This window comes from Muscardinus avellanarius, assembly GCF_963383645.1.
Source record: "Muscardinus avellanarius genome assembly, chromosome: 19".
Classification (NCBI taxonomy): Eukaryota; Metazoa; Chordata; class Mammalia; order Rodentia; family Gliridae; genus Muscardinus; species Muscardinus avellanarius.
In genome coordinates this window covers 25,397,341-25,415,441 of record NC_137805.1, presented here as the reverse complement: position 1 = coordinate 25,415,441, position 18,101 = coordinate 25,397,341, and the positions used below count along the sequence as shown (strand labels likewise).

General features: G+C 52.3%; 1 protein-coding gene across 1 annotated transcript; it reads left to right on the top strand.

Moving 5' to 3' along the window:
• Positions 1-623: 623 nt before the first annotated feature.
• Positions 624-9,999, top strand: RAE1 (ribonucleic acid export 1; the record flags this gene model as incomplete). The annotated part of the gene is made up of 11 exons (XM_080716416.1): positions 624-713; positions 906-1,010; positions 2,106-2,198; positions 4,175-4,261; positions 5,351-5,437; positions 5,680-5,751; positions 6,572-6,679; positions 7,716-7,822; positions 7,902-7,977; positions 8,692-8,886; positions 9,913-9,999. The coding sequence occupies 11 exons, from the start codon at positions 624-626 to the stop codon at positions 9,997-9,999; spliced, it is 1,107 nt and encodes a 368-aa protein (XP_080572542.1).
• Positions 10,000-18,101: the final 8,102 nt, after the last annotated feature.

Below are 18,101 nucleotides of genomic sequence, written 5' to 3'. Positions count from 1 at the left end.
CTTCAGAGACTGAGGCAAGAAGATTGCAGGCTCAAGACCAGGCAGGGAAACTTAGTAAGACCCTTTTTAAAAATAAAGTGAGCCAGGCGTGGTGCCATGCCTGCAGTCCTACTATGCGGGAGGCTGAGACAAGAGGGTCCTAGATTTGTTTGCCTGTTTGTATTTGTGTTTGCATGGTGCTGGGACTTGAACCCAGGGCCTTGCGCATGCCTGGCAAGCACTGTGCCACTGAGCTGCATCCCGGCCCCATGGATCCTAGGTTTGAAGCCAGCCTCGGCAACTTTGCAAGACCGTGTTTCTGAATAAAAAGTAAAACAGTGCTGAGGATGTAGCCCAGAGGTAGAAGGCCCGAGTCAATCCCCTGACCCACGCACACAAAAATAAGATTAAAAAGGGTCTGGGGCTGTAGCTCAGAGGTTCAGCCCCAGTACCCACCACGAGTTTACTGCCGAAAGCACTCTGCTTCGTGCGTACTTAGATCTCTCCTGAAGAGGGAGCGGGCGCTGAGCCGCTGAGAGCGCCCCTCCTGTGGCCTGTTCTCTTTATGTTGCCTCTAATGGGGATTGTGCTTAAGACTGAACTGTCCCTAACATTTTCTTTCCTCTTTATTTCCTAGATCCAAAATGAGTCTGTTTGGAGCCACCTCGGGCTTTGGCACTGGGGGCACCAGCATGTTTGGCGGCAGCACCACAGACAACCACAACCCCATGAAGGTACCGTGGCGCCCCGGCCCCAGGGCAGCGGGCTGCAGCTCGGGCTGAGCCTGGGAGCCCGCCCCGACAGCCACGCAGAGCGCTTGCGCATAGCAGGTGGAGCGCTGGCAGCCGAGAGACTGGGGCGCCCACCCAGAGTGCGGAAGGCTCTGAGGGGTGACGCGCTTCCTGACACTGACCTCCTCCCCACAGGACATTGAAGTCACGTCTTCTCCCGACGACAGCATCGGCTGCCTGTCTTTCAGCCCGCCCACCTTGCCAGGGAACTTTCTTATCGCGGGATCCTGGGCCAACGATGTAAGTGCTGCCGAGGTGCTGCCGCACATCCCGCCTCTGGGCAGCCTGGCTTTCCCTTTGGCTTCAGGGAAGTGGTGCAGAGGCCGTGAGTCCTTCTGTCTGGAGCAGCCACAACCTCAGGACTGCTCAGAAGCCCCTGCTCCGCCCCGGTGCACAGGGGCAGGTTCCCAGCCCCGACGCGCTGTTGCTGCGGGGCAGTGGTGCCCCGGGGGGGGGGGGGCACAGGCACGCCTCCCTGGCATCCTAAAGTGGTCATCACGCGTATGCTCCACTTTTTCGGTTATAGATAATGGCACCAACCCTACATAGACATAATTACCCATGTGCACAGAGGAAAAAAGATAAAAGCTAAGCACCAGTGTGAAGAGGCTCCGCCCAGAAGGAGCCACAGACCATTCAGAACACCCAGAAGCAGGAGGCGACCTGCTTGCTGACGCCGTAGTTTACACGCACTTTTTGAATTTGCCTTGGCGTCGGCTGAGCTCCCTTCCACCTGTCAAGAATCAGGAAGCCCAGGCTCAGAAGGCAGCCCGCTGGCGGCAGAGCGGGCCCGGGTGCAAGCCGGGGCGCAGGCGTGCCCGGCCCAGCCACTGCGTAGGAGCCTCAGAGCCTCAGCCGAGCGTGGTAGCTCACGCCCGTAACCCCAGTACTTGGGAGGCTGCGGCAGGAGGATTGAAGGTGTGAGTCTAGCCTCAGCGACTTAGCGAGACCCTATTTCAAAATAAAATAATAAAAAGGACTGGGGGTATAACTTGAAGGTAGACTGTTCCTGGGCGCACTCCCCAGTACCCTCGCCCATCTCATAGATGTATGAGAAAATTGCATTTTAGGTATAAGCAATAGAATTTGTATATTTTAATGGCTTAGGAGTAGGAAGATAGCTGCTTGTGTGTACATTTCGATTGGCTGGGTCTTTAGGCTAATTAGGTCGGTGAGAGGAGTCTGCATGCGGCTGTCTTCCCGTCAGTCACCGGGTGTTCAAGGCACGGGCGTCCCGTGACTGGCCGTGTTCCCCTCGGTTGGCCTTCTCGGGTGTTCAAGGCACGGGCATCCTGTGATTTGCCGTGTTCCCCTCAGTTGGCCTTCTTTCCACAGGTCCGCTGCTGGGAAGTCCAGGACAGCGGGCAGACCATCCCCAAAGCCCAGCAGATGCACACTGGGCCTGTGCTGGACGTCTGCTGGAGTGACGTATGTCTCGTCGTTCCTACGCCCTCTTCTGCTCACAGTACTGTGTTGTTCAGAATATCTCATAACACAACCGGGTTGAGGGTCTCGCATCCAGAGTGCTTGGGTCCAGAGTGTCTCAGAGCTCGGGCCTCTTGGGCTTGGGAACATTTGCAGAGACTTTACTGGTTGGGCGTCTCCAGCCTTTGTGCAGCGGAGACGCCCAAAAGCGGGCGCTTTGGATTGGGGTAAAAGGTGCTCAGCCTGTAGTGTGTATGTGTATGTGTATGTGCCATGGGAATTCTTTAGTGTCTGAATGTGAGTAGGTAATGCTCTGAGTGCTAGCTTTGGCTAGGCACTCTCTGCAGTTTCTCCTTCATTAAAACCATTATTTTATTGGTGTGCGACCTTGAGCAGGGGACCATGTAATTATTGAAGCCTCTCCCAGTGTTAACTACGCCTCGGTGACCATCCAGGAAAACCCTGGGGGCGCTCAGCACATCTTGGTGCCTCGGTGACCATCCAGGAAAACCCTGGGGGCACTTCTGTCCTCACGCTCAGCACGTCTTGGTGACTCGAGCTCCTTTTCCTCCCCAGACCCTGAGCATTGGCAGCACCAAAGCCCGTGCCGCGTGTCCAGCTTGCACGTGGGCTCTTCTTTTCTTTAGCTTAACGGTGACGCCAAGACGCCAGCGGGAGGAAGGCGCGGCGTCCGTGCTGCGGGGCTGCTCGGCCGAGGAAGGCCAGCACCCGCCTCCTCCCGTCACTGCTGCCTGGCGGCCAGGCGGAGCAGAAGCAGCAGGCAGAGGGGCTGTGGTGCTAAGCACGCCGGCCCGGGCCCTTCCCAAGCGTCCAACCTGCCTTTTTCTAGGTTTATTAGGTTATTTTTTAAGCGGATTTATTTTTAGGTGTCCAGTGAAACAGAACCTTTAGTGTGTGGGTCTGCATTTTGAGGAATCCGTACAGAATGGATCCGTGCACGCCCCCCACTCCCCCTGCCCTTTCCCGGCCAGATCCCCCTGCCCGGCCCCTGGAAAGCACGGGTCTTTTTTCTGTCCCTGCGTTGTGCTTTCTAAGGATGCCATATCCTGGAGGGCAGAGCCTTTCGAGTCTAGCTTCTTCCCTGGGCAGAAGGTGCTGGAGATCACCCAGGCGGGGCGTGTATCAGCGGTGTGTCTGGAAGGCGAGCAGTCCTCCGCCTTGTGAGCGAGGCGCCACCGTTAGGCCAGTCATTACTAGTCAGAGGTGCGTTTCGAGGAACTTGTAGGTCAGCCTATCATTCACTGTGGAGCGAGGGGCAGGTTCAGCTCTTTTACATGGACATCTGTGGGCTTCAAAGGGGAAGAAATAGTCACTAGGGGAGGATGGTGGGACATCTGAGTTAGAAGCCAGAAATAAACAGGTCGGAGTCAGCAGACGGAGGCTGTGGCCAGCCGGGCCCATGCCTGCTTCCACACAGCTTCTCTGGATTGCAGCCACACGCTCCGCATGAGATGTGGATGGCTGCCTAAAGCCGTGGTGATGGATAGGGAAGACCTACTCCCTGAATCTGAATTCTGGATGTGAATATTTAAAAAACAATTACACAGTGACTGCTATTTCTAAACTCGTTTTCAGTTTAGATAGGGCCATTGGTTATTGTAATTAGTGTGGTTTTATCACACACATTTTGGAGTGCCAGTAGACACGGAGCTGGACATAGTAGTGATGGTTACAGGTCTCTGTGTTTCCAGAGAGAGAGGAAGTAAATGTGGCAGAGGTTTACAGTTGGTGAATTTAAATGAAGTGCTTGTGGGTGTTTACATTATATTGGAACTTTTATTTATCCTTTAAGTCAATAAAATATCCAGCCGAAAGTATGTCCTTTTGTCGTTTGATACTGTAGTTATACAATGGCCCTTAAATAATTAGAAAAATATCACAAAGCAGGTACGTCCGATCTAATACCTGAATGTACATGCGGAGATCTGCTAGCATTTGATTCTCTCCTTGTGTTTCAGGATGGGAGCAAAGTGTTCACAGCCTCGTGTGACAAGACCGCCAAGATGTGGGACCTGAACAGCAACCAGGCCATACAGATCGCACAGGTGGGGCTGCGCACAGGGCTGTGTGGGTCCTCAAGCCGGGCGTGGTGCGCACACTTGTAATCCCAGCGTTTGGGAGGTTGAGACGGGAGGATCCCTAATACTTAGGCCCTTTGCAACTCAGTGAGACCTTATTTTCAAATAAAGAAAAAAAATGGGGCTGGGGGTGTAGCTCAGAGGTAGAATGCCCCTGGGTTTCATCCCTAGTACCGCTAAGAAAAAAAAAAAAAAAGGTTGCGTTGGTCTTCGTAGGAGACCTCCAGTGCAGAGAGGACTGATTAAACGTACCAGGGCCTGTTAGGCGTACACGTCCTACAAACCTCCTCAGCACATGACACTCGCGTTTCCGTCTTGCTCTGTATTTCAGAGCGTTTTGCCGCGAGTCCCTGCGTGTGTGGCTGCGTCCTAGGGACAGAACTCGGTGGAGGTGGCCTTGGCCGCCCTGTCCCGTGGACCCAGCACCAGGTGCGCCTTGCCCCTTACAAGGCACTCGGTCGCTCATGACTCGGCAGGTCTCCACCAGCGCAGGCCAGGCAGCAGAGAGCCAGCACCGGCGCTACCCACTGAGCTTTATAGGCACGAGAAGAGCGAGGGGGCCGCGCGGGCGGCCGGGGCCTCGGCCCCTTGGCTGGGGCGGTAGTGCCACACGCGGTGGCGACGGCACCAGGCGCCGGGTCGCCTTTAGTGAACACGAGTGAGGGCAGAGTTGGTGAGAATGGAGGGCAGGTGCAGGCTCCGTGTCAGTTGAATATTTGGGGGAAGTGCTGAGCCCTTTGGTTTTTGCGTGGTATGCCCTCAGTGTTTATTTTTATTTTTTATTTTTTTGGTGGTACTGGGGGTGGAACCCAGAGGCTTTCTACCTCCGGCTACACTCCCAGACCTTTTTTATATTTTATTTGGAAACAGGGTCTCACTAAGTTGCTGAGAGCCTCACTAAGTAGCTGAGGCTGGCTTCGAACCCGTGCGATCCTCCTGTCTCGGCCTCCCAAGCGCGGGGAACCCTCTGTTTAAATTAGTGCTTTTTTAGTTTCCAGAACTAAAGCTGTTTAACACATTGTTACACTTACCTGTGTGGTTTCTGTTTGTTGAAAGCACGAAGCACCTGTCAAAACCATACACTGGATCAAAGCTCCCAACTACAGCTGCGTGATGACCGGGAGCTGGGACAAGACTCTGAAGGTGCCGCACAGGGCGTGCGTGCGTGCATGCGTGCATGCGTGCGTGGGCTCCCTCTTACCTTGTCCCCGCCTGAGCTCAGGGAGGGCGAGCTGTGGGTGGGCTCCCTCTGCCGCGGGTGGGCTCGCCCCTCCCCGCCTGAGCTCAGGGAGGGCGTCCGTGGGTGGGCTCGCTTGCCGTGGGCTCCGTCTTACCTGTCCCTGCCTGAGATCTGAGCAGTCACTCCCACTCTTTGTTGCTTTTAGTTCTGGGACACCCGGTCATCGAATCCCATGATGGTCTTACAGCTCCCTGAACGGTGTTACTGCGCTGACGTGGTGAGGAACAAGCATGTCCTGCTTATGCCGTCCTGCAGTTAGCGGGCCATCTAAAACCCCCCACTTTGTTAGTAGATGATAGAGATACAGTTCAGATTATCCTAGACAGGAGATTTGGGGGCTGTATTTGTTCTAGTATTATTAAGTACTGGGGCTTGGAGTCACTTTTTTGAACATACGGGGCTAGTTACATGTCACCCTAATGTGGCATTGTGCGGTGGTAGGAAAGCTTGTCGTTATTTGTGGTGTGGTTCTCGTCTTTGGGGCTGTCTCCAGGTGGATGGAAACTGGAGCCTTGTCCCATCTATTTAGTTGAAAGGCTTAAGTTTTGTACCAGTGTTTTAGTAACTCCACTTGTAGGAATCGGTTTTGAGAAAGCGGTGGGTACGGTGGTCTAGTGAGACACTGGAAACGACCCAGTGGCCTACAAGGTGGGCACAGTCAACCCTGTGACCAAAGCACATTCATTTGATGGGACGCTGGGCCGCACCGTGGTGTGCTCAGCAGGTGTGCGGCACAGGTTTACGGCTGCAGACATGGTGTGGATAGAGTGAGACAGGAGAGTCGCGGTTCGCAGCCAGCCTCAGCTCCTTAGTGAGGCCCTCTGCAACTCAGTGAGACCCCTGTTTTAAAATAAAGAATAAAAAATAGGACTGAGGGTGTAGCTCAGAGGTGGAATGCCCCTGGATTCTATCCCTAGTACCACAATAAATAGATAGATAGATATAAATAAAAAATAAAAATTGACCTTTTGGTTAAAGAAAGAAACAAAGGCCCTCCCTTCCCTTCCTGTCGAGCGTGTCCTTTCCTCTGTCCCTAGATATACCCGATGGCCGTGGTGGCCACCGCGGAGCGGGGCCTGATCGTGTATCAGCTGGAGAACCAGCCTTCTGAGTTCAGGCGGATAGAGTCTCCCCTGAAGCACCAGGTGAGCTGCAGCCTCCAGGTCCTCCCGGCAGGACAGGCGCCTGCTTCGCAAAGCCCTGAGTTCTTTTGAGAGGGGGTGGATTTAAGGAAACGGAGGATCACGGGTTCAAGGCTGGAGTGTGGTAACTTAGCAAGACCGTATTTCAAAACTGAAAAATAAAAAAGGTAGGGGTGTAGCTCAGGGTCAAATCCCCTGGGTTCAGTCCCCACCAGACCACCCTGCTCTCTCCCAAAAAACTTCCTGACCTTGGTCTGGGCAGTGACTTCTTGGACATGACTTCAAAGCAAAAATAATTAAGCGGCGCTATATTGAAGTCAAAGCTCGTGCCCACGGTGGGCGCAGCCTCCCGTGCTGGGATTCCGCCCGCGCACCACCATGGCCGGCTCTGCGATGCTTTCTTCTGTGGCCTCGCCACACTTAGCATGCTGTCCTCCGGCTCCTTCCGTGTTTCTGCAGATGACACAGTTTTATCCTTCTGTGTGCCCGAGGAGTCCTCCGCTGTGTCTAAGCACCGTGCTTTCCTTGTGCACGTGTCGGAGGCACCTAGACTCTGGCTCTTGGCTGCCATGGCTGCCCAGGGAACGAGCTGCGGGCGTCTCGGTGGTGTGTTGACCTCCCACCAGCAGCGTGTGAGGGCTGCTTCCTCTCCACGTTCTTGCCGCACTGTTTTGTCTATGACAGCCTAAGACGGCCGTGTTCGTTGAAGTAAAGCACAGCATGTCAGTGCCACGTGTGCGTGGCCGTCTGCAGTTGAGGACGTGCTGTCCACTGCCCACCTCCCCAGGCCTGCCCTCCGAGTGGCCGCGTGCCTGTGGCCTTCCAGCGTGGCCCAGGGACGGAGGGATGCCGGCTGGATAGTTGGGTCCCAACCCGCGTGGCCATTGAAGGCTTAGCGGTGCTCCCTGGGGTCCAGACTCCCTCGCACACTGGAGAACGCGTCTGGGCTTCTACAGCCCGAGCGCGGGCGGCCAGCGTTCACTTTCCTGTGAACTCATCTCCCGTTTACACTGTGGCACCGCTTTTCTCTTTAACTTAGCATCGATGCGTGGCTATTTTTAAAGACAAACAAAACAAGCCAACTGGCTTTGCCTTGGGGAGCATCGAGGGAAGAGTTGCTATTCACTACATCAACCCCCCAAATCCGTAAGTAGCACTCGGCCAGCTGGAAGTGGCTCGATTTGTTTAAAAAGGCCTTTGTTAAACTTAGGTTTTTGTTTTTCAGTGCCAAAGATAACTTCACGTTTAAATGTCACCGGTCCAACGGAACCAATACTTCAGCCCCGCAAGACATCTACGCGGTACGTTTGTAGAAGATAGCTTTCACCTTGTAGATATGACCAGGGGTGTAGCTCAGAGGTAGAACGTCCTTGGGTTCAGTCCCCAATACCATACAAAAGAAAGAAAAAGCCGGGCGTGGTGGCGCACGCTTGTCATCCCAGCATTTGGGAGGCTGAGACAGGAGGATTGAGGTTCATGGACAGCCTCAGCTACTTAGGCCCTTTGCAACTCAGGCCCTGTTTCAAAATAAAGAATAAAAAATAGGGCTGGGGTGTAGGTCGGAGGTAGAATGCCCCTGAGTTCCATCCTTAGTACTGCAAAAAAAAAGTCTAGGAAACAGACTTGGCGGTGCCCCTCCAGTGACTGAGGGTCGGCAAAGACGAGTCTGTGCGGAGCGTTAAGCAGCCGTGTGAGTTGTGTCCAGAGATAAAGGCTGAAGCTGTTTTCAGTGCTCTTTTGAGTTTCTTTGGGGCTACAGGGTTTGGGGGCAGTATTTTTTTACCTTCCTCATAAGTGCCAAGGACAGTTTCCACACATGGTGAGACTGAGATAAAGCCCTCTGCTAAAGAAAAATAGGCCTCTTCCTGGGTGCGCTCTTTGGGACAGCCAGCGGCGTGTGCGGGCTAGTTCCCTCCGCGTCCCAGGAGGCCGGTCCACTGGGGAAGCGAGTCCAGCAGAGAGGGGGGGCCAGGAGGGGCTTCTCTGCCTGCCCCTCACCGCGCCTGTCCCTGCAGGTCAACGGGATCGCATTCCATCCCGTCCACGGCACCCTGGCCACCGTGGGCTCCGATGGCCGCTTCAGCTTCTGGGACAAGGATGCCAGGACGAAGCTGAAAACCTCGGAGCAGCTGGACCAGCCCATCTCGGCCTGCTGCTTCAACCACAACGGGAACATATTCGCCTACGCGTCCAGCTACGACTGGTCCAAGGTGAGCTTCCCCCCCCCCCCCCACACACACACACAGGTTGCGGAGCCTGCACTGGGGGCGGGACTCTGCTGGACCTGCTGCGTGTCCAGCACGCCTCGGAACCCCTCTGTCACACGCAGCCCGGCAGCTGCATCAGAGTCACAGTTCACTTAAGTCTCGCTCGGGGCTCTGTGCATGATAAGCTGAAAAAAAAAAGAGTAGCTAAAAGAAGTGAGGGCGCCGCTGCCGGGAGAGCTGTTAGACACGGGAGCGCCTGGCGGCAACGCTGTTACCCTGTGCTTGGGAGGCTGAGAACGGAGGCGCGCAGCTCGAGGCCTACCTCAGCAGCTTAGTGGGGTCAAGGGGTCGGCAGAGTCGTGAACACCCAGGGGTGTGCACCTCCAGGATGAGGTCTGAGCGATGTGGTCAGTCCAGGGTGCAGCGTGGACGCGGCCATTCAGAAGAGCTCCACTTGCGTGTCTTGAGGATGAGAAGTCAGCGCTGAGAGGGCCGGGCTCTCACGTGGGCTCGGGCAGGGCCTCAGGCCTGCCATCCCGTCCACCTGCAGACTTGGGTCCCAGCACCACACTGGCCCCCCATGGCCTTGCTGCGGCCGTTCCTTTTCTTGTGGGGTGCTGTTCGGAGGCTTGCCCGACTCTCCTGGCCCTGTGCAGTCGGCCTCCGCCCAGCAGGCCCGCAGGCACACTGAGCAGGCGCGCTGACTGCCGGCCTCAGCCACGCCGTGCCGCGCCTCCCCAGCGGCCTCAGCTGGGGGCCCGTCCTGCCCGAGGCCCGGCTGCTCTCTTGCCAGTAGAGCGGTGAGGACTGAGGAGGGCTGAGCGCAGGGCGTGTGTGTCGGTGCCTCAGCCGGCAGCGTGCGCCGGGCCTGCGCCTGTGCCCGGGCCATGTGCCCGTGGCCTTGGACTTGCCCACCCGTCTGTGTTGTGCCCCCCACAGGTTTTGCTTTAAGCACTTGGAATGGGACTCGCCCAGGAATGCTGACTGCTGCCTTCTTATAGTAAGATGTTGGGTTTTTTTCTTCTTTAGGGACATGAGTTTTATAATCCTCAAAAGAAAAATTACATATTCCTGCGGAACGCGGCTGAAGAGTTAAAGCCCAGGAACAAGAAGTAGTGGCCGGGCTGTCCGGGGCCTTTGGCCTCGTCCCTGCTATGTGAACGGCCCAGCGTGGGTGGCCGTCAGCCCTGGACGTGGATCTCAGCCCTGGGAGGACACGCCGCGCCTCGGCCTCGGCCAGCCGTGCTCGGCGCCTTGCCGTCTCGGTTCCGCCTGTACAGAGCTACTGGAACCCGGGGTGGGCCACAGTGGGGCCGGGCACTGGGTACCAGGTGTCCTGCTCCGCACCCGCCGCGCCCGTGGGGTGCAGGCATGGTGGGGAACCTCTGATCCCATGCTGTATTTTATAATAAAATATTTTGAACCTCGCCTGCCGTTCCATGCCCTCTCCCCTTGCCCTCCCACATTCCCAGAAGTGACCGCCCTGCTGGAGGCAGTGTTGGGCTTGGAATGTGACTTCACATGCCCTTTGGGAAACGCAGAGCCCTTGACCAGGCGACTCTCGAGGCTCAGCACCTCGCGCCTCCCGGCTCCGCTGGTGGGCGGCTGGCGCCCTGACGTGAGGACGCTGCCCTGACGGGTGGCAGGCCTTCCATGGGCCACCGGCAAGCCGGAGCGGTGACACCAGCGCAGCCTGCTTCATGATGGAGCCTGGGCCCGCCCAGGGCTGCTCTGAACTCAGGCCCTGGTGATCCCAAGAGTTGCTCTGTTCTTCCTGTAAAGTTCCTGCCTCGTAAATATCCAAAAGAAGCTTTTCGAGTCTGTTTGACCTTGTGATTCTGATGCTGTGCACTGTTGTTCGGGGCTGGTGTGTACACTCGCTTAGCAAGTGTGAAAATCTGGCGCGGTGATACTGTCAGATGCTCACTCCTGAGGCGCAGTGGGAATAAGACGTGCGGCTGCACTTCCTGGTGGGTCACACACACATTCAGACCCCTTCATTCTCAGCCCGTCCTTATCCTGAAAATCTTACAGCAAAGAGGCAAGTGTGTTAGAAAAAGATATTTGAAATTTTTTTTTGTGTGTGTGGTACTGAGGGTGGAACCCAGGGGCTTTCTACCTCCGGGCTACACTGCCAGACCTATTTTATACTTTATTCGGAAACAGGGTCTCGCTAAGCTGCTGAGAGCCTAAGTAGCTGAGGCTGGCTTCGAACCTGTGCGATCCTCCTGTCTCAGCCTCCCAAGTGCTGGGATTACAAGCGTGCGCACCACGCCCGGCATCGATATTTGAATTTGCAAGTCAACCATTTACAGCCAATTCCCCGTCTTGTTAGGAATCAGTCCCGTGGTTTCGGCTCACGTGTGGGGAGATCTAGCAAGTCGAAACGCTTGTGGAGAGGAGAGATTCCCGCTGGACTGTCTGTGTAACCCACTTTGATCTGAGGCGGGAGCAGACTCGTGAGCTTTGATGTAGCCGGAGTTTTGTTCTTTTTACAGTCCAGTGGCAAGCTGTGCTGAAAGGGAGTGTAGTTCATGGGCCTGCCAGAGGTTCTCTGGGCCCCAAGGCCATAGTTGTTGAGGTCGCTCAAGCCTGAGGTCGGACGTGGCTGTCAGAAACCAGGAGTCGGGGCCCTTTGATGGCCACGGGGAGAGGAATCCGCACAGGAGGCTGCGGTGCCTGTCTCCACTGCCCAGAACCTAGAGCCAGCACTAACCGAGAAAGGCGTCGGAATCATGAAACTTCCTAAGGAGGTCTTCATCTCCAAAGGTGTACAGGAGTGTTGAGAACGGCATCGTCCTGGGCACCTGTGCTGCGTGGTGCATGCAGTAGGTGCTCAGTAGGTATCCGTAAGTACTCACACCTCGTGCTTGTAGTTCAGAAAGGCACCAGCTTGACTGAGTACGTGACAGTGCTCCACCATCCGTCCTCCCTGTGAGGAGCAGCGCAGCTTTGTGGGAGCCCAAGCCCACGCAGGGAGAAGTGGCCTTCCGCTCATTTTTTTCCGACATGTTCAGGAAAATTTCAGACATAGATGGTGGACAGTCATAACACGCCGCTTACACCCCACTGTGAACGTGGACAGGCACTTGAGGCTTGGCCGAGCTTTCCCCCCACTCGGAAGCATCGTTTCTTTAGCTGCTCATCGAGGTCCCGGTGGTGACAGCCACATGTGAAGACGTGGGTACGAGCTTGGAGTAACTCGCGCACGCGCATGAATCTCTAGAGTAACATGCTGGGAGTGGGTCCTCCGGGAGGCGAGGAGGTCGTGCAGCTCTGCCGGGGGTGGGCGCTGCCGAGGGCTTGCCCCCCGCCCCAGCCGCCGTCTCGCCCTTGTGCATTCTGTCGTGGGTGAAACAGCAAGGAGCCCTCGCCAATGCCGGCACCTTCATACTCTCACCTCCAGAACTCAGACATTGTCTTATACATTGCACTACACAAAATGGTCTAAGACAATCCAGTTTTTAAAACTAAGATTAAAAAAATGTAAATTTGTTGCCCTAAAAGTATAGAAAAAGTTGTGCGTGGGAAAGCAGAGTCTCCCCTGAAGTTGGAAGTAACCATGGGAACGAATATAAAAATGAAGCCATGAGCCGGGCGCGGTGGCGCGCGCTGGTCATCCCCGTGCTCGGGAGGCGGAGACAGGAGGATGGCGCAGGTAAGAAGCCAGTCGCGCTGGCGTAAGAGACCCTGTTTCCAAATAAAAAAAATATAAAATAGGTCTGGGAGTGTAGCCCGGAGGTAGAAGGGCTTCCAGGAACCCCAGTACCACAAAAACAAAAAGGAGGAGGAGAAGAAGGAGGAGGAGGAGGAGGAGGAGAAGAAATAAAAACGAGGCCTGAAATAGGGCAAGGGACGTGAGGTGTGTCACCCAGCGGCGTGAGGACACGCACCTCCCCGGGCAGGACTCACACGCGGCGTCGTTCTCTGCTCTCAGCTCACTTCGGCCCGTCTGCCATTTCTAGAGTGACTCAGGGAACAATTTTTTTATTATTGAACCAAAATTTGGGCCTCCTGGGAGGAGAGAGCTGCCCATGTCCCCACCCATCGGGACGCCATGCCAGCTTTCCTGAGCAAAATCCAGAAGGAAGGTCACTATTGCAACCACTGTTCTTGAGAGAGCAATCTGTTCAGGTGCATCACTCCAAAGAACAGTAAGCGGCGGGTTTGTGGCTTAGCGGCCCGTGACTTACGTGTATGCTTATGCAATATATATATATATATATATATGCCCTTCTACCTCCGGCTACACTCCCAGACCTATTTTTATATTTTTATTTGGAAACAGGGTCTCTTATGCCAGCCTGGCTGGCTTCGAACCTGTGCGATCCTCCTGTCTCCGCCTCCCAAGCGCGGGGATTGCAAGCGTGTGCCACCATGCCCGGCTGCACTATATATTTTAATATCGAGGGTTGGGATTTTCCTCTGCTCACCACTTCTGTGGTTTAGGATGGGTTCTTGAGCTTGAAGGACTGCAAGTACTTCCACAAATACCAGCCCATAATTACTTCTTTGTTTTTTCAGGTCTGGGGATGGAACCCAGGGGCATTTGACCTCCAAGCTACATCCCCTGCCCTATTTTTTTTTTTTTTTTTTTTGTCTTCATCTTGAAGTAGGGTCTCACTAAGTTGCAGAAGCCTCACTAAGTAGCTGAGGCTGTCTGTGAACCGCGATCCTCCGGTCTCAGCCTCCCAAATGCTGGGATTACAAGCGTGCGCCACCACGCCCGGCTAGCCCATAACTGTTTCTTTAAGAGTCCCCTCAAAATGTGTTGATTAAAATATGACAACTGAAAAATCCATGTAACACCGCAGATACGAACATGCGCTTGGAGGTGACTACTCTTTCAAATTCCCACTGACCCACCACCTCGTGACCCCACCGAGGATGACCCCACCGACCCTCGGCCTCTCCAGGAGACGCTAGACGTTGACAGCAGGTATGGCAAGAGCTTGGGGTCCTTAGAGTTGAAGCGTGGCCTGGACCTCCGTGGCTGGCCTGAGATAAGTACTCAGATGTCCACGCTGCATTGTGACTGCAGGGGGATGGCTGCGGTGGGGCGCCTGCCCACCCGCCCCGCTGTACACAGTTTTTAAGCCAAGCTGTCCTGAGACCCCGTTGTCCATATTAGATTCTGGGGGCAGAAGGCGATGGATCCGTCAGGCCAGCAGATGGCGCCAGTAACCCCAGTGCCAAGATGGACGAGGCGGCCCAGGCTCAGCTTCATGGAATCCCCTTATTAAAAGGGGATTCAGCCTCCCAAGTATTAGGATTGTAGGCCTGCGCCACCAAGCCCAGCTGTTACTAAGTTTTTAAGGTATTTGGATAGTGAAATCAGAAGATTGTTTTCCATCTAGAAGAATTTTTTTCTCCTTCCTTTTTTTTTTTTTTTTGCGGGATGGAACCCAGAGGCATTCAACCTCTGGGCTACACCTCCTGCCCTATTTTTTTAATTCTTTTTTTTAATTTATTTTTTATCGGTACAATGTATTCATACATCATAATGGTATAAAGAAAATACTTTTGTAGACATACATGCACACATCGCCCAGTTAGCCCCTACCTGATCCCCACCCCGTTCCCTCCCCATCCCTCCTTCCCATGCTTGGCTTAGTGGTTGACATCTAGTTTTATAGCAATTTATCCAGTATTAACGATGATAATCTCACATAACAGTTTCATTTGTCTGATACCAAGCTTTTGATGACTTAAAGATAACATTTCAATATTTCTTTTTGCTTTCTTTCTTACCAGAGAATATTTTTTTCTTTTTTTTTTTTAGGTGAAACTATCATACATTTATTTATTTATTTTTCAGAAAGAATCTATCCTGATATGGAATATGGACTCTAGATACCCAAAATGATCTCGAAGAACAAAACTAGAAGATGTATATTTTCTGATTTCAAACCATATAAAGCTACAATAATTGAAACAGTGTAGTACTGTTCTAAAGGCAGATATATAAACCATTTGAGTTAAATAAAAGCCTAGAGATAAATTCTTCCATATATTGTCAAGTTATTTTTGACAAGGTTTCCACGAACATTTGGTGGAGGAAATACTAATCTTTTAACTAAATATTGTTGAAAAATAATAATTACATGAAAAAGAATAAAATCAGACCCTTCCCTAACACATATACAAATATTAACTCAAAATAGATAAAAGACCTAAATATATATCTTAATACTATAAACTTTTAGAAGAAAATCTGGGTCATAAAACCTCACAACGTTGAAATTGGCAGTGATTTCTTGGATATGATTTCAATGGCACAGGCAACAAAAGGGTAAATAAACTCCCTAAAAAAATATATTGTATATCCAAAGACAATGTAAACAGAGTTAAAAGTTACTGATAGAATGGGATAAGATATTTACAAATGCTATATCTGAAGGTATATTAATATTCCAACTAGAAATCCTAAAAATTAGCAACAATAAAAGCAAACAATACAATTTAGAGATAGGTAAAAGACTAACATAAATAATGAATCTCCACAGATAACCAATCTTAGTTGTCTGTTGGATGGAAAATCTTGTTTCTCTGGTTCTGGTGTGTGTTACCTATTTCTTCTTTGTAGTTAATCTCTTTGAGTATTTTCTCTAGCGCTGGTTTTGAAGACATAAATTCCTTCAGTTTCTGTTTGTCATGGAAGCTTCTTATTTCTCCATCTAATTTGAGAGAAAGTTTTGCTGGGTAGGAAATTTTTGGCTGGAAGTTGTTTTCTCTCAGAGTTTGGAATATGTTACTCCAAGCCCTTCTGGCTCTCATGACTTGGTTTGGGAAGTCTGGAGTGATTCTAATTGGTTTGCCTCTGAATGTCACTTGGCCCTTTGTTTTTGTTGCCTTTAAGATTCTCTGCTTGGCTTCCACAGTGGTCATTTTGACAATTATGTGGCGTGGGGATCCTCTTCTCCGATCCTGTCTAAAGGGAGTTCTATAAGTTTCCTGGACCTGTGTATTGACCTCTTGCTCTATGTTTGGAAAATTTTCTGCTATTACTTCCTTGAAGAGATTGTTGATCCCTTTAGTATCACTTTCTTTTCCCTCCTCTATTCCAATTATTCTTAGGTTAGCTCTCTTAAAATGGGCCCATATTTCTTCAGTGTCAGATTCCTGCTGTTGGATTTTTTTTTCTAAATTAGAAACTATGCGTTCATTTTTTGAATGATCATCTTCTAGGAATGAGATTCTATTCCCCATGTGGTCTAATCGGTTGTTTGTACTTTGAATTGAGGCCTTTACTTCATTAATTGCATCCTTTATCTCTCTTTGGCTCTCTCTGAATTCTTTTTGAAACACCTCTATTATTTCTACAGTTATTTTCCTGATTTGATCTTCTAGAAATCTCTGAATTTCTGTTTTATCGGGTTCTGATGTTGTGGGGTTGTGGGCATTCATTGCTCCATTGTTATTCCTCTTTCCCATGATTTCAGAAGTTTGTGCCTTCTCTGGGTTCTTTCCTTGGGTCACTACGACTTCACTTAAGGTGCTCTGGATCTCGAGTCTGTGATGTCTCAGACCCCACTACTCCTTTACTTGGTTGTATCACAGAGTCTCCGACCCAGGGAGTCGATAGAGGCTGCTTTAAACCATGGGGGGTGCCTGGTTGGGTGTTCTCCTATGGTGTGATATCTCTGCCACCACCACTCCCCCACTGGGTCAAGTCCCTGGGAGTGCAGTACTGGGATTTCTCCTCCAGGGCCCGCAATTTGACTCGCAATTTGACTCACTGTTGTTGAATACACAGATGGAGCTGTCGTGGACTTGGTGAATTCGCTGCTGCCGCCGCTGGTAGCAATATGGCGCTGCTGTCATGCCCTCGGCCGTGAGGCTGGCGTATTTCTTCTCTGGTTTTGAGCTCTGCTCTGAGTCCCTGCAGGGTGTGCTGAGTCCAGCCCCTGGGAGCTTTAGATGCTCCCTACGCCGAGAAATCTGCCGAATTCCACCCGGCCTTTCCTCAGCGGCTCACCTCGGCTCGCTGTCCGCCGCTCCTCTCTGGAGCGTGGTGGGCTGTTGAGTGTGTTGGTCTGGTGCCGTCCGGTGAGCTCGCCGCTGCTGCTGGCAGTAAGGCGCTGCTGCCGCGTCCTCGGGCATGAGGCCGGCATGTCTCCTCTGTGGCTCTGAGCTCCATTATGAGTTCCCTTCCTCTCTGGAGCCTGGTGCTGCAAGGGAAAATGGCGCCCGCCGCTTCGCGCCGCGGCTCCGGCTGCAGCACTGCGGTCTGGTTTCTGGTGTCTCGTTTTTCCAGCCCTCTTTTTCTCTGTCCCTTGAAATTACATTTTTTGTTTCTCTGCTGATGGTGTTTTCTGGCTATGAAAGGCGCTGATTTTGTGGTAATAGAGATTGGTTGTTAGCGGGGCTCATACGCCCCGCTTTTCTCCGTTGCCATCTTCCCGGAAGTTCCTTTTTAATTCTTTATTTTGAAGCAGGGTCTCACTGAGTTGAAAAGGGCCTCACTAAGTAGCTGAGGCTGTCCGCAAACCGCGATCCTCCTGTCTCAGCCTCCCAAAGGCTGGAATTACAAGTGTGTGCCACCACACCCGGATTTCCTTTCTTTTTTTCTTGTAGTACTGGGGTTGGAACCCAGAGGCACTCTATCTCTGCACTATGTCCCTAGCCCTATTTTATCTTTATTTTGAAACAGGATTTCGTTAAGTTGCAGAGGACCTCGTGAGGTTTCTGAGGCTTGCTGCGAACCTACGATCCTCCTGTCTCAGCCTCCCAAGTACTGGGATTAAAGGCATGCACCACCACCACTGCTATATTTTTTCTTTTTGAAACAGGTCTCGCTAAATTGCTTAGGCTGGCCTCAAACTTGCAATCCTCCTGTCTCAGCCTCCCAAGTGCACTACCACTCAGCTAAAACAATATTCTGTGTGTGTGTGTGTGTGTGTGTGTGTGTGTGTGTGTGGTACTGGGGATGGGCACTCTACCTTCAAGCTACACCTCTCAGCCCTAGTTTTTATTCTTTATTTTGAAACAGGGTCTCACTGAGTTGTGAAGGGCCTCACTAAGTAATAGCTGAGGCTGTCCTCAAACCATGATCCTCCTGTCTCAGCCTCCCAAATGCTGGGATTACAAGCATGTGCCACATGCCTGGTTTAAAACAATACTCTTAAAAAAAAAAACACTTTTTAAACAGATGGAGACCTCAGAAAATGCTGAAGGAGACAATTTGGTAGAGGTCAAATTCCCAGTTTTTCGATCGC